This window comes from Nanorana parkeri, unplaced genomic scaffold (genome assembly GCF_000935625.1).
Source record: "Nanorana parkeri isolate BGI_ZX_2015 unplaced genomic scaffold, ASM93562v1 scaffold506, whole genome shotgun sequence".
NCBI lineage: Eukaryota > Metazoa > Chordata > Amphibia > Anura > Dicroglossidae > Nanorana > Nanorana parkeri.
Window position 1 is genome coordinate 388,760 of NW_017306774.1, and position 15,703 is coordinate 404,462.

A 15,703-nucleotide genomic window follows, 5' to 3' on the forward strand; every position below is an offset into this window, starting at 1 on the left:
TTTTTATACAATCCACTTAGAATGTATTATCGTTTGATTCTAATATTGCTTATTTTATTACTCCTGTACCAATATTCTATAGAGGCGCGTGCTTAACACAGTACTTGTCGCATTTGTTTAAGAGGTAATCTTCTTTGGGCTGGGATTTTTCAATATATTTCTAACTGTATGTGGTGCAGTGAACAATATGAAGGTTTTATAGACCTGATAAATCATTTACATTTTTTTTCGTATATATTTTTTCTGCAGGTAATAAAGTTGCATTTCTTCTGTATTTAGAAAATTGGCCCCTAATTTTTACTTTTTCCAGCGATGAGCTGTTTCTAAGAATTATTCTTGAATTTTAAAGTGACCTTTTACCTTTTCAGAAAAAGATTATCAGTCTCTTATATGGGAGATGACGAGCTCATGGCAAGCTACACCAAGGCATTATTGTGTACTCGCTTTAATATTACTCTGGGATCTTGCCCCTTGTTGCCAGGACAGTGTCATGACTCTCCATACAAGCTGGAGCAAAATCGTGGTACCAATATAATATTAGGCTACATAAAGCTGTTTGTTTAATGTATAAGCTACCTAAAGTCTACATTTAGCCACATACAAAAAATAGAAATTACCTCCATTTTTTTATTATTATTATTATTATTCTTCAGAATTTATATGGCGCCAACAGTTTGCGCAGCGCTTTACAATATACCCCCCTCTCCTCAGTGGTGACCAAATCTGACAAATATGGCAGTCCAGAAGCCAATATCCCCAAACATTATTATTATACAGGATTTATATAGTGCCAACAGTTTGCGCAGCGCTTTACAATATAAGGAAGACATTACAATCACAATACAACTCAAGACAAGATGGTAAGGAGGGCCCTGCCCCTGGGGGCTTACAATCTAAAAGGGAGGGGCCAGTGATACATGAGGAGGTAGCTGTGTGGGGATGAATTGTTTGAGAATGTGATAGTTTAGGGGTTAGGTTGAGGTGGGATCGGCTTCTCTGAAGAGATAAGTCTTAAGGGATCGCCTAAAGGCAGTCAGAGTGGGAGATAGATGGACAGGTTGGGGTAAAGAGTTCCAGAGGATGGGAGAGACTCTAGTAATGTCCTGGAGGCGAGTATGGGAGGAGTTGACAAGGGAGCTGGAAAGCAGGAGGCCTTTTGAAGAGTGGTGAGGACGGTTAGGGTGATACTTTGAGACAAGGCTTGAAATATAGCCGGGGGCAGAGTTGTTGATGGCTTTGTAAGTCGTTGTTATTAGTCATGAAGAATCTCTACGTTTTTGCAAGGGGATGATATAGCACGCTCATCTTTTCCAGCCACAGTTGGGGTCTGGCCCTTTGTTCTCAAGTGCTAAAACATGGATAGGTACCCCTACCAGCAGTCAATTACCACACTGATGTCAGTGAGGGGGGCAGTAACCAGAATGGTCGGGGATCAGCATGAAGAGCGGCTTTGGCCGACTGGCCGTCACAGTCGAAACTGGTGGGGAGCAAGAATGCTTGACTGTAGAGAGTTAGCTGTATCTTACTTTGTGCTAGCCCTTCACCTTCCAAAAACAATGCATCCATCAATCAATGTTAATTAATTTTAATGTGTCCGGAGTGGGGCTTTAGGCTTAAAGGTTTCACTGACAATGAAGTTTCTCAGCCCATTGTTCACATCGCTGCGTTTAGGTGACTTATCAGCTTTAACATCTTTGCTTCTTTAGGTCTCATGTTTTTACATTTCATATGATGAATGTAAATAGGTTTGTCGCCCAAAAGTCACTGAAGAGCTGAGGTTCTGTAATAAAGTAGTACTAAAGGCTTTTATTTTTTTACCTTAATGCATTCTCTGCAATAAAGTGACACTAATCGCAGGAATTAAATCTTAAAAATACATTCAAGTACTTTAACTAATAAACAATGTATCTTATTTGTGTATCACTCGGCTGTAGATCCTCCAATCATCTCTGACACGGTCCTTGCTTCTGGAGGGGGGCTACGTCTGTTCCCCATGGTCCCTGTGTGTGTTGTAAAGTAGTCACTGCTCCAAGCTCGCTCCCGGGATGGACCACAATCTCAGTACGAATCAGTAAACTAAAAGTGAGATTGTAGTCCATCCTGGGGGCGGAGCTTGGAGTGGTGACTACTTTACAACACACACGGGGACCATGGGGAACAGACGTAGCCCCCCTCCAGAAGGAAGGACAGTGTCAGCACCAATTCAGAGATGATTGGAGGATCTACAACCGAGTGATACACAAATACGATGCATTGTTGTTACTAGTTAAGGTACTTGGATGTATTTTTAGGGTTTAACCTCACTACCTTTCCATGCCCTCCCACTCCCGCTTACCTATACTCCACGTCCATCGCCTCTGGCTCCCAGGCGACCTCTGATTTTGTCCAAGAAGTTCTGGGTTGAGAGGATAAATCGTGAGGCCACTGAAGACAGGGCAGCCATAGGCAGCTGCACCTGCCTGTCAAGCTACTAAGAGGAGGGAGGAGGCGGGAAAGAGATGTGGCTTGTTGAGATCTGTGTGTGGCAATGGACGCAAACAGCACGACTCAATGCCCGGCCGGGAGCACGCACAGGTATCTCCTTTGCAAGCCGCTAGGCAAAGGAGACACCCGTAAATATGAGGGGAGGGGGGCTGCGTTACATATGGTATATACTTTGAAAAATGAAAGGAAGTGGGCAGTATTAAAAAAAAAAAAAAGCTACACCTGTACAAAGGTAAACAGGGAAATGCTCTCCTCTATACGGTGAATCTATGGCATAGGAATCTCAGAGCACTATGGGTGTGAAAGAAGAAGCAGTTTCCTTTTCAATGGAGCTCTCTGCAGGGAAGGGGAGTGGAGGTAGGGGAAGGGAGTCACTGGTCCATCTCATTCAGATGAGTATGTAAATTTCAACCTGTGCTCGGTATACAACATACATTGTGCAGCAGAGTAGAACTCTGATATATGAACCATGTAATGGACGCTTTGCTCATCTAAAGCTTGGACCATCTGCCAAAGAAAGGTCTACAATGACCTGAACTCCAGTCTAGTCCACAAAGCCAGCCAGCCCAGTCTCTTCCGGTATGTTCACCAATCTAGTAGAGTAGACATCACTCTCGTTGCCCAGTACTTGGTTAGGCCGCGATCAATTCAAGTTGCTTCAACAACTTTATTTTTTTTTCCTCTTCAGTAGTCCGCGCATTTTTTTTTCTGCCTCCGCAAACTTCCGCTCTTCCTGATTTGTATACTTAATAATGGAGCCTTATTATTGCATGCTATATTATTATCTCATTATCTCCAAACATCCTATATTGTACTGTAGCCAACGGTCTCCAAGGAGCGCCTTATTGGTTTCCCCCCGATTCCGCATCTCCTCTTTATATTGCATTCAGCCAGATAACGCATTAGGTTTTAAAGCCTCGGTTTCAGCATCCCTTTAATTTCTTCTCTATAAAGTTTATAAAGGGCGATACATTTCATGGGAGGAGACCGTTTATCAGAAAGTATTGTAAGTTTAAATCACATTTATGTGTTCGGAAGGAGGGATAAATCTGCCCGGACTAGAGTGCCTCCTAGAGTCCCTTTTTTACAAGCCAGATTTATGCAACGCGAGCTGTAATTAATATGTTCCCATAAAACAGTTTATCAGCCCGCATGTGTACATAGAGTAACTTTAATGCGGCGTGGACAGTGCTTAAATCCACCTCCGTGTTGGTGAGATTGGTGTGCGATAAGTGATTGCCGTGATTCCTATCCTGTTATAGAACGATCTGTCATATCGCTTTATAAAACTTTCGTGATAAATGTTATAAATGTTTGCCGTGTGATTTAATGAAAAGAGATGAACACCAGCAGGGAGACTTTAATTTCCTGTATTTCTATCTCTAAGAGGAAGCCATTTATCAGCCTGTAAGTTACAAAAATACTTCATCAGACTTATCAAAACGTGAACATTCAAGTTATGAAACACTTTCCTGTTTTTTTTCTGCTGCGCTGTATTGGAACGGTTGAGGATTTTTTCTTTTGGGCAAATTTTCTTTTATAATTGATGACTACAACAAAAAAAATTACATTAAAGGAGAACTATGGGGTTAAGGTTTTTCCCCATAGTTCTCCTAAGGGTATCAGGAGGACACAAACTAGCGTCCTCCCGTCACCCAAAGCTCAGTATACTGCGAGCTACTGCTCACTATATACTGAGACCGCCGCAGCTGAAACGGATCCCGACAATTATTTCGAGATCCGCCCAGCTGCGTGAGTGACAGCTGGCTCTGCCTATCTAGATGCAGAGCCAGCTGTACCTGCCCCCTCCCCCGTCCGTTCCACCAGTCAGCGCTGGAGGATCGGACAGGGGTGGGGGGAATCCAGTCCCTCCCCTGTCACGGCTCTCTGCAGTGACAGGATCGGGAAGTGAGCGAGCGTCGGTATGTGCTCGATCACTTCCCGATCTACTGAGCCGACCTGTGACAGTTTCATTGTCACACGTCGGCTAGAGCTATGAGGTGAGTGAAAATCACTCACCTCATAGTTCTCCTTCAACTCCAAACCCAACCAAGGAAAGGTGGTGGTGGGGGGTGGGTACCTGACAAGCAGCCAAAAACGTCCCAATAAGGGTCGGTTCACACCATAAACAGTGCGTTCCAGAGCGGTCAGCTTCTGGAACACACCTATCGCATTCCGGCCGCCTTCCTGTAGGCAGGAGGGGGCATGGCACCGCAGTCAATGGCACCACAGCCACCCTCCCCTTCCTGCAGTGTGATTGCCTGCACCAGAACATGTGACACATCAGTGCCTGAAATCCGGTCCAGTGCGATCTGAAAAAATAGTGCTTGCAGCATTTTTTCAGATCGCGCAGGATCAGAACGTAGGCACTGATGCGCCACGTGTTCTGGTGCGGGTGATAGGCGGAACTGTGGTGCTATTGATTTCAATGCACTGCTACGCCCCCCTCCCGCCCCTGAATGCAGGAAGCCGGTCAGAATGTGATGCAGTGCGTTCCAGAGGCTGTCCGGTCTGGAACGCATGGTTTATGGTGTGAACAGGTCCTTAGAGTCAAGTACCGGCCCTTAGAGTCAAGTGCCTTTTTCATTTTGCTGTTCATGGGTCATACTAAAGAAAGCAGCTAAAGTGGAACAGTAACAGATGATAGAGCCTCCATTTGCCCGCATGGCAGGTACATTTTTTTAACTTAGCTCCCGCAGGTGCCCGGCATCCCAGTTTACACTGGTGTGCAAATATCAACCAGGTTTCCTGTCTGAGAGCTGGGCACTACCTTTCAACCACAATACTGGTCCATTGTTCTGATAGACAACCTTACTAGCCAATAGTGAGCCTTAGGAAACAGGATGGAGCAGGGCAACAGTATAATTTAGGCAATATAATAGATATGTGCATACCAGTGTGAGCCAGGATTCTGTGCACCCTGCAATAAGAAAATGAACCTGTCTTGTTGACATCTGGAGCTGTCTGCCATGTAGTACCTCTTATGCTTAAAGGAGAACTATGGGGTAAAGTCTTTTCCCCATAGTTCTCCTTAGGGTAACGGGAGGACACAAACTAGCGTCCTCCCGTCACCCTAGGCTCAGTATACCGCGAGCTGTAGCTCTCAGTATACTGAGACGCCGCAGTATACCGCGAGCAGCTGCTCGCTTTATACTGAGACGCTGAAGCGGATCCCGACAATTGTGCCGGAATCCGCCCAGCTGCGTGACTGACAGCTGGCTCTGCCTATCTAGAGGCAGAGCCAGCTGTCAACACCCCCTCCCCCGTCCGTTCCGCCAGTTAGCGCTGGCGGATCGGGGAGGGGGGAATCCAGCCCCTCCCCTGTCACGGCAGAGAGCCGTGACAGGATCGAGAGGGGGGCGAACGCCGGAATGTGTTCGCTCACCTCCCGATCTACTGAGCCGACCTGTGACAGTCTCATTGTCACAGGTCGGCTAGAACTATGAGGTGAGTGAAAAGCACCCCCCCTCATAGTTCTCCTTTAAACCAACTCATTACTCGTCATTATGTGGCACCGCATTTTTCTGTGGGTCCAGGACATATTGATAATGTCCCCTCAGTGAGAGGGTCCTTGATGCCCCGGGCTTGCAGGAAATGGGAATTCAAACTGCAAAAAGACTATTGGCAGAGAAGACTTACTGTGGTGAACTTTGCCTTAGTTAGGGTGAGCATTGCAGTGAGAACTGTTTTTTACATTTTTACTTTTCATAGGGACTTTAAAAAAAAAAATGTTGGAATTGGGCTTTAAGTATTTTCGCTATGGTAAAAGTACATGGAGGACTCTCTTCTCCTTTTACTTAAAATAGCAAGGAAGTGATCACAGGCGGCATCTCAAGGCTTGTTAGAGTGATTCTCCGCTACCTCTTATAATGCTTCTTGATTTGGGCTCATCATGCATCTCTCTCTATAATGATCTCTTGATTGGCTGCTATCACCTGGATACGTTAGTGCAGAGCATACTTCCATACTCTGCAGCCTTCAATTAACTAGAGAAAACATTGAACATAAGTGGTTGATAATTCCTGTATTTGTCGAATGTCTAGATTTGGAATCCGGGGGTGGTATAGCACTGGGGGGTGGTGAGGATACTTACATTAACTATCCCCCTCTTGAGAACATTGAACCTTGAGGTGTCCATAGACTACTTGCAGATTGTCTGTAGATAAAGGATGCTTAACAATCTCTCTGCCAATCTTGTGTATGAACTCTCCCTGGATTTCTAAGCTGAGACACATCTGCATAGATATGGAAGGAGGGTGAAGATGTTTGAGGGTCCTATCAGCGTGTGTATGATACCTAGATAAAAGGTGGTTGGAATCTGCACTGTCCATATGTGGCTAATACTAAGGATCGGTTGGTATTTATTATTTTTTTAGCTTTTTGGTTTGCATAAATGAAAATGTATGGCCGATTTATTGGCCTACCACTACACAGGCTCCTCCCCCCCTTCAGTCCATCATGAATGCTGCTGCTAGACTTATCCACCTAACCAACCGCTCAGTATCTGCAACCCCCCTCTGCCAATCCCTGCACTGGCTTTCATCCCCCACCCCCCTCTGCCAATCCCTGCACTGGCTTTCATCCCCCCCCCCCCTAGTTTTTTTTTAGATTTATTGGTTTCCATAAATGAAAGCATAAAAACATGTGTTTCTTCATACTCTTATAGGGGGGAAGTCAATTTATAGCAGTTTTGTAGTGGAGTTCCAAAGATGTCATATTTGACTATCCTCCGACTTGCTTCATCTTTTGTGTTACCTTTGTTGCCTCTAAAATATGGATATGACCAGCAAAGGCTGCTGAAGAGCTCTATGCATTCTCACGCACAGGACAAAACGTTATCCAACATCAAGCCATCACAATCCTGATACATGATCTCCCACAATAAGCCCTGATGAGGGGGGTATTCATATGACCCCCCCAAAATGTGCTGGCTGTTGCTATACTGTCCCCTCAACCGTACATTGAACAAAGATGTATCTGTCCTTTTATTTAACACCACAAACTAGGGATGCACAGATACTTTTCGAGTACCAGTGTCGGGGCATTCCTTTATATTAGACGTGTGCAGCGGCTAAACATGTGTTTCGTTTAGTTTAGTTTTTGGAATTCGTATCCTATATGTGTTTAGTTTTTGGGGATTCGGAACGGATTCGTAATTCGGACGAATTCCCGAAAATTCAACTTGAGGTGGGGTAGCAGAATTGGCACATTTGTCATTTCTGCTTGCTGCGCTCTCGTCTTTACTATTAAAGGGACATTAAAATCCTTTTCTTAATTTGTTTTTATCCGTTTAAATGTTACCAGTGCACGCACAGGATTTGGACAAAATCCGTTCCAAATCCGAAATTTCGGATTTGAATGCTTTCGGATTTGTTATCTTTCGGAATTTCGGATGCTCCGAATCTTCGAATCTCCGAAATTTCGTCCAAATTTCGACACGGAACGAAACGAATCGCACATGTCAACTTTTTATATACCGTGTTTCCCCAAAAATAAGACACTGTCTTATATTTCTTTTGGCTCAAAAAAAACACACTAGGTCTTATTTTCGGGGTAGGTTTTATGTATTTTTTTAATGTATAACAATCCAAAATTAATGCAAATCCAAATTAAATAATCCAAAATGGCAAAGTTAAGAATATGGTGATCAGGGCAATCAGGGGTGCCGTACCTTTCCAAGAGCAATTTGGTAACCAGAAAAAGCAAAGCGCACTTTAAATATCGATTCCTCACAGGCGGAGTGCATTAGGTATCACTCCGCCTGTGACAGGAGGCGGGGCTATAGAGGAAACATCAGCTTATGCGGCTCTGCTCCCTCCACTGCCGCCTCGCTTCCTCTAGTGCTGGCTTCATTGGCACCGCTGAATCTCTCCCGCGGCTCTTCAGGTTCCCCCTTATGCCACCACCAGCCCTGGCAATGGTCACAACTAGGTCTTATTTTCGGGGTAGGTCTTATATTCAGGGAAACAGGGTATGTTTATAAAAATTAAATCATACATTATAACAGAGATGTACAAGTCCCGGGAGCTCCGTGTGCTCCTTACAAATGACAGCGGCTTCCTAACTTTTGAATTGTTCTTGGAGCTGGAAAAGTATCTGTACATGTCCCGAGTACGGTACTTGGTATCGGTGCATCCCTACCACCAACCAAGGAGCCAGGGCAGATCCTCTGGGATGTAGACGTTTCCTGTCCTGTAGTCAGATCACCTATACAGACTACTCTTTCACATCTTAATTGGCCAACCACACCATTAGGATAAACCTTGGAGGCCCAGTGAATTTCTTTCCATGACCAGCAGATGAGGACGTTCTGGCTGGTTTATCAGTTTGGCATTGTGACCTGCTGAGCTACAGTATAGAAAGAATGCAGTGGACGTGTTCAGGTTTATTCACGACTGAACATAACTCCAATAAACCTTTTCGTCTTCTCACTAAAGCTACAAAGCTGAGTATGATTAAATCTCGTACTGTTTAAATGTCAATTTTCATGCAAGGTCTGCTTTGAGTTGGAGCACATTCTCAGATATTGTGTCGTGTCACATTATTATATTTGTGCTGTCATGCATCAAGGATCACACCGTGACAATATCTCACCATCAGCTGTTTCATGCTGGAATGCTCTTCAGTTTCTCGCCCCGTCGTTGGCTCTTTATGAACAATCTCCACTCGGATGTCATTTTTGGCAGATACCACGCCTTTCAGATCTGATGAAAAATTTACAGCTTCATTAAAACACAAATGTTTGACACCAACCATAACATTTATCAGCCTTTCCTGGAACTGTCCCTTATGGCTTTGTCTTTGCTCTCCAGCAGCCTCTACAGGACACGCTTCGGTTTCATCCAATTTAAGCCGTCCTTGGCTATGGTAGGGTTAAGGCCTGCTGGGGGTGGTAAACACAGTGGGGGGAGAATTTATCAAAACCGGAGCAGACAAAATCTGGGGCAGCTGTGCATGGCAACCAATCAGCTTCTCTCTTCCGTTTTTTTCAATTAAGATTTGAAAATGAAAGGTGGATACTGATTTGGTTACCATGCCGTCACGATCTGGATCAGGCTCAGAGTCCAGTAGCTGAAACAGCAACCAGAAGCGTAGTCAGAGATCAAGCCGAGGTCAGTAGCCAAAGGTATCAGGTATGGAAGACGATGAGAGTAGTCGGTGAATCAGCAGCCAAAGGTCGGTACACGGGTAGCAGTACGAGAGGATTGTATCACAGAGGGAGCAGGAAGCAAGATAATGGCATGAGCACAATAATCTGGCAAACAGGAAGTGCAGAGGCGTGGCTTAAATAGGAAGTTCAAGGGAGGAGCAAGGAGTTCCGAGTTCAGCAGAAACTATGTTTACCTGAGGATTAAACAGGAGATCAGGCAAGGTTCTAAGGTGGCTCAGCAGGTAGAACCACCACCAGCTACAGCAGAGGCCCCGGGTTCAGACCCGGTTCCTGACACATGCACAGCTGCTCCAGATTTTGTCTGCTCCAGTTTTGATAAATTCCCTTCACTGTATCCACAGAGCAGCTCTGTGCCATATCCAAAAAATACAATTCATAAAAGCTAATGGCTATCGCTTCAACAAAACTGCACAGATGCAGAAAAAGCTCATGAACATGGGCTTCTGAGAACCTGTGATTTGCTTTAATCTCTTTAGATGAGTCTTGGCAAATGCATGGTAAATTCATGGCACATACATGTCAGATACATCTAAATAGCCCATGTACACCAAAGCTTTTCATAGGCAGGTCATTAAAGCATAAGTGCACTTTAAAACAAGGTGCACTTATCCTTTTTGCCTGTGACCTAAACAATCCCATCTGCAGATCCGTATTTACCAAGATCCCATGGGCACAGATCCGTTATTGTTTACATCCAGCACCACAGTCCTCTCACCTGCACATTACAGACCCATAGACTTCTGTGGCTCAAAGACATGGCCAGGAAAGGGAGACTTGAAATGCTGGCTGTCAACAAACAGTGGAGCATCCACCCTCGGATCTTGCTAAGTATAGATCTGCGCAGGGCCAGGGGAGGGGGGCAAAAAGAATACATGCACTTTGTCTAAAGCCGGCCACACACCTATAGAGTATCTGCAGATTTTCTGTGGTCAGATGGAAAAAGTTCAACAGATTCCTCCATCTACGCTGAGCTGTGTGGATGGAGGAATCTCCCACTGGGCCGGGCTTCAGTATCTTGCTAGTCGGCCCCGCTGGCTCTCAAAATACCTGAACAATCTGATTGGATGCCGACATTGTTCAGGTATTTTGACAACAACACACACAGGTCCTCCGATCATCTCTCAATCGGTGCTGACGGTGTCCTGCCTTCTGGAGGGCGGCTACGTCTGTTCCCCATGGTCCCTGTAAATATTGTAAAGTAGTCACCGCTCCAAGCTCACTCTAGGGATGGACTACAATCTCATGTTTATTTTACTAATTTGTATTGGGATTGTAGTCCATCCCTAGAGTGAGCTTGGAGCGGTGACTACTTTACAATATTTACAGGGACCATGGGGAACAGACGTAGCCCCCCCCTCCAGAAGAAAGGTCAGTGTCAGCACCAATTCAGAGATGATTGGAGGATCTACAGCCGAGTGATACACAAATAAGATACATTGTTGCTCAGAGTTCAGAGACTTGAATGTATTTTTAAGATGTAACTCCGGAGTTTAGTGTCGCTAGTAGGTTTCATCTTAAAAAGAAGAGATGAATGGAAAGACACAAAATGTGGCATTGTAGGGATCGATAACCTCTGTGACTTTTACACTGAATATGCCTAAAAAAAATATAAAAAAAACAAAGCTTTTAGAATAAGATGATAGGTGGAGCAGTACATTGAGGAAGGTGAAAAATCCATTTATGATTGTGAAAAAAAAAAAAAAAAAGCTTGTAGGGGGAAATGAAAATACTGCAATCGTAATGCTTTTGTAAACCAAGCCTCACACATGGGGTCAGGAAATGGGCAGGCCGGTAATTATCAGGCCTTAGGTGACCTCTGACAGCATTATCTGCGGGCGGCAGCTCTCATATTTATATTCTGCACCATCATTGTCAATCTGTCTTGAAAATTACAACACGCACATCCTTGTTAAAGCCGAACTCCAGGCAAACAGTTAAATACACATGTAAATACATATACTGGAGCTCTTTTATTACCTGCTACAGGATTTGTATTTCTGTCAGTGCAGTCTGGGATTTACTCAGCTCTGCCACAGAGCACTGCCCTGTCTAGCAGCCCCAAGAGACCTGATTTTTCTCTGCTTCAGTTCAATAACACATACTGGTCTTGTCCCTCCCCCAGCCTGTGATTGGACAGTGAAAGAGGCAGCAGTAGACTGATGAGCTCATCTCTCTCTCTCTCTGTGATCCTGGTCTCTCCTCCTATCAGCATGTTCTTTGTACTTCAGCACAACTGATGTCTTTGTACTTCAGCACACAGCTCTGCTGTACAGGACTGATAAAGACTGAATCTAAGTCACATTCAGGTATTTACACAGTTTGCATCTAAAAAGCTAAATATAGGGAGGTATTAGTTTTTTTTTGGTGCAGTAGCGGACTAGACATGGGTTTTACTTTTGCTGGAGTTCTGCTTTAAATGAGAATTATGGCGAGAGTGAAATGCACTCGTCCCCATAGAGAGAGCCGAGGTGTGACACTGCAGCTGTCTCATGCTGGCTTTATAGCTCGAGAACTGAGCGATCACAAACCGATGATCGCTCATTTTACAATCTTCCCCCTGCAGAGTGTGGTGACTGTCAGTTATCACCCCCCGCAGGGATTCCCCCCTTCCCTCCCCGTTCCTCCAGCGCTCACTGGAGGGTCAGACAGGGGAGGGGGCGGGCACAGCTGGGTTTGGCTCTAGAGAGACAGAGCCAGCTGTCAATCAGGTAGCAGTATGGATCCCCACGATATTGTCGGGATCCTTCCTGGTTTCATTGTGGCTCTGTGCTATCAGCATGTAGCGGGCCCGCTATTTACCAAGTTTTGGGTCACAGGAGGACATTAGTGAATGTTCTTCTGTGAACGAGAACTAACGCCAAGAAAGGTTTGGCCATAGTTATCTTTTAAATATATGTTACATTCAACTGCTGAGAGTACCTGGATCTGTATTTATATCAGCCACTACCTACCTCTCTATGAGCATTCTTCATAAATACCCCCCAACCCCCCCTCATCTATTATCTTGCTTTAAACAATATAATTTGTGAACAGTTCACCTCCTTCGCTTCAGAAAAGCTGCTGATTTTGTTTTCAGGGTAACAAGCAATTATGAATGCTTTAAATTTATGCATCTGGCTTTTACACATATCCTAATCACTTTCACAGCTGCCCTGTAATAATTACACCGAGCAATGACATGTCGCATTATAAATACACTTACTTCTCTGGTTGCGAGCGCAGCAGAACGCCACAATTGTTGCCATGAGAACAAGGAACGCCACGCCGGCACCGACAGCCACGCCAATGATCACGGTGACCGGGACTGACTCTGCAGAAAATAATGATAGATATGTATAGATATAGATGGATAAGTATCACATTGTAACATTTCAACTTCCACGCATTACTTTGTTATATTAAAGTGCAACTCTAGTATGGATACATTGAACAATAAAGAGGAGGGTAGGAAAGGAGGACACTCCAACTTTTTTTTCTCAAAATCCAGTTGACTTAAAAGTATATCTAAAGCCCAAAATTTTTTTGGGGGGATGAAAAAGGGAAAGATTAAAGGAGAACTATGAGGCGGGTGCTTTTCACTCCCCTCATAGTTCTAGCCGACCTGTCACAATGAAACTGTCACAGGTCGGCTCAGTAGATCGGGAAGTGAGGGAACACATACCTGTAGCTTGCGGTATACTGAGCCTAGGGTGACGGGAGGACTCTAGTTTGTGTCCTCCCGTTACCCTAAGGAGAACTATGGGGAAAAGCCCTGACCCCATAGTTCTCCTTTAATACCCCTATATTTTTTATGCAATCTGTTTCCCACTTGGGAAGTTATTTCCTTACTTCCTGTCTAAGAAACACAACTGGAAGTCAGGGACATTTTCTTTAAAGTATGAGAAGTGTGTCCTCCTTGGAGGATTTCTCCTCTATTTCTGTTCTGGTGACAGCCTGAAGTTCTGGATTTTAACTCTTAAGCCCCGTTCACATTGAGCGATTTATCACGCGGTAATTCCCGCGATGTCGCGGCAAATTACCGCGCGATATCGCGCTCCAATGCATTTGAATGGGGCAAAGGGTCCTGCTGTCGCGGGTCGTGTGTCGCTACAGCAGGACCCTTTTTGGAGCGGATTTAGCCGCGATTCAAGCTTGCTCAATGCAAGCTTGAACGCGATATCGCGCGGCAAATCTCGCGATGTCGCGCAATATGCAAATCGCGAGACAAACGCGCGATTTGCATATCGCGCAGTGGGAACAGCGCCTTAAGACCCAGGTGACAATGGTCACAGGACACATACGGTAAATCTAATGGAAACAAAAACAGCAATAACAAAGACAGTTCTACTTCTTCACCACTCTATGAAAATATGAATATTAGAGCTGCGGAAATTAACGATTAATTCCTCGATTAATCATTAATTTTTTTAATCGATTAAATTTTTTTTTATCGGTACTCACCTCTCCGCCGGCTTCCCGGTCTTCCGGGAGTTCCGTCGGAGATCCGGTGACGTCACGGACATCGACGGACTCCTTCACCAAGTGGCTCCGTCGGCTAACGAAGGGAAGGGAGAGGAGTCCGGTGACGTCGATGTCCGTGACGGCTAACGAAGGGAAGGGGGGAGGAGTCCGGTGGCGTTGATGTCCGTGAGGTCACCGGACTCCTCCCCACTTCCCTTCGTTAGCTGACGGAGCCACAAAGGCGCAATGATTTAAAAGTGCACAGAGAGAAAGTACTTAGAACGCATCAGCCGTATCAAATAGGTTCTCAGAAGAAGCACAAAAAGGTATTGTTGCCATGTTGCTTACTGTTACTATGTTATATAAAATAGTTCTGTAATGCTTTTTAAAATTCAGTCCCGTTGCTCTTCAAGCGTGTGTAGCCAGCGCAGGAAAAAAGGATTTCAAATGACAAAAAAATAGAGTGGATTATTTAATAACCAGCCGGCCCATATACACACGGAAGAGAGCAGCTTCCAGGGGACATTCACCTTTCCATTTTTGTAACCCTCCCCTTTCAATAAAACCTGAACGTGTTCATTTTTTAAAATGTACCTTTTTTTTATTTCTTTGTGTCCCCATTACCATTGTTGCTAAGACAAGAATTCTGTATGTGCGTTATAATTAATCGAAAAATTTCGATCAATCGAACACGAAAATGTTAATCAGTAACAGCCGTAATATATATATATATAGTTTATTTTCCGGTTGGTGGATTTTCGCTTGTATTGTGGATTGTACCAGATATACTGTATCTAGACATAAGGACAGATTTGTACATGTACCAAGACCAGTACAGAACAAGAGCTGGACCTTGCGACGATGAGGCCATGGGACTCATTTTTCCCTTCCCTGCATGTCAATTTTTTTTGGGTGAAAAGTGGGGAAGAGATCAATCAAAGGCATAACATGGTGCAAAACAGCAGAGACAAAAATAGCTCCATATGCCGGGAAGGATTTGATGTCTTCTCTGGTAAAACTGAGAAGTTGCTTTGGGATTTGGTCTTCTTTCATGCTACTCCCTTCCCCATTCAACCCTACAGCCCTGTGCACAGCAAAGCAAAGAACGCATAGAGAACTATTTCTGTCCTATTCTGTATTAAGTGTTTGACCAAAATGAGAAGACACGGGTCAAAAGATTCCCTCATGCCCAGGCCTTGAGTTCAACCAACATTCAAGCTGTGCCCGGAGCAGAGTGCTTGTTTAGTATTGATTTTATACCATAGTGGCTTCCATAGCATTTATACTATATACCTAAAGGGTTATGTTTATCCTGGATGAAGTGGGGAATTGTTGAAACCCTCGTTGGTTTTTATTTGCTGCTTTTGTACCTGGCGAGAAGATTCACCCTCTTTATTGTCCTGATCACCACCATCACTACGACAGCAAGTCACTGATGTTCAGAATTTTACCGTTTTTTCGGGAACGGGAAATGAGCGAAAATCTTCCAATGGCAACTGTATAAGAGAAGCTTTCCTATTACTTTGGAGAGATTTCCTGTTGCTTTTTTGTTCTTCCAGGACAGGAAGTGAAGGGAAATCTCCCCATTCAGCTGCAGAAAACCCTGAT

At 44.5% G+C, this 15,703-nt stretch overlaps 1 protein-coding gene across 3 annotated transcripts in view; it reads right to left on the bottom strand.

Moving 5' to 3' along the window:
• KIRREL3 (kin of IRRE like 3 (Drosophila)) overlaps positions 1 to 15,703 on the bottom strand; it is a 338,979-nt gene that overhangs the window by 22,611 nt on the left and 300,665 nt on the right. For all 3 annotated transcript variants that reach the window (XM_018561196.1, XM_018561194.1, XM_018561195.1), the window contains 2 exons: positions 12,858 to 12,965; positions 9,079 to 9,188 (listed from right to left, as the gene is read on the bottom strand). In XM_018561196.1, the coding sequence (XP_018416698.1) occupies positions 9,079 to 9,188; positions 12,858 to 12,965 (218 nt within the window). The remainder of the gene's footprint in view (positions 1 to 9,078; positions 9,189 to 12,857; positions 12,966 to 15,703) is intronic.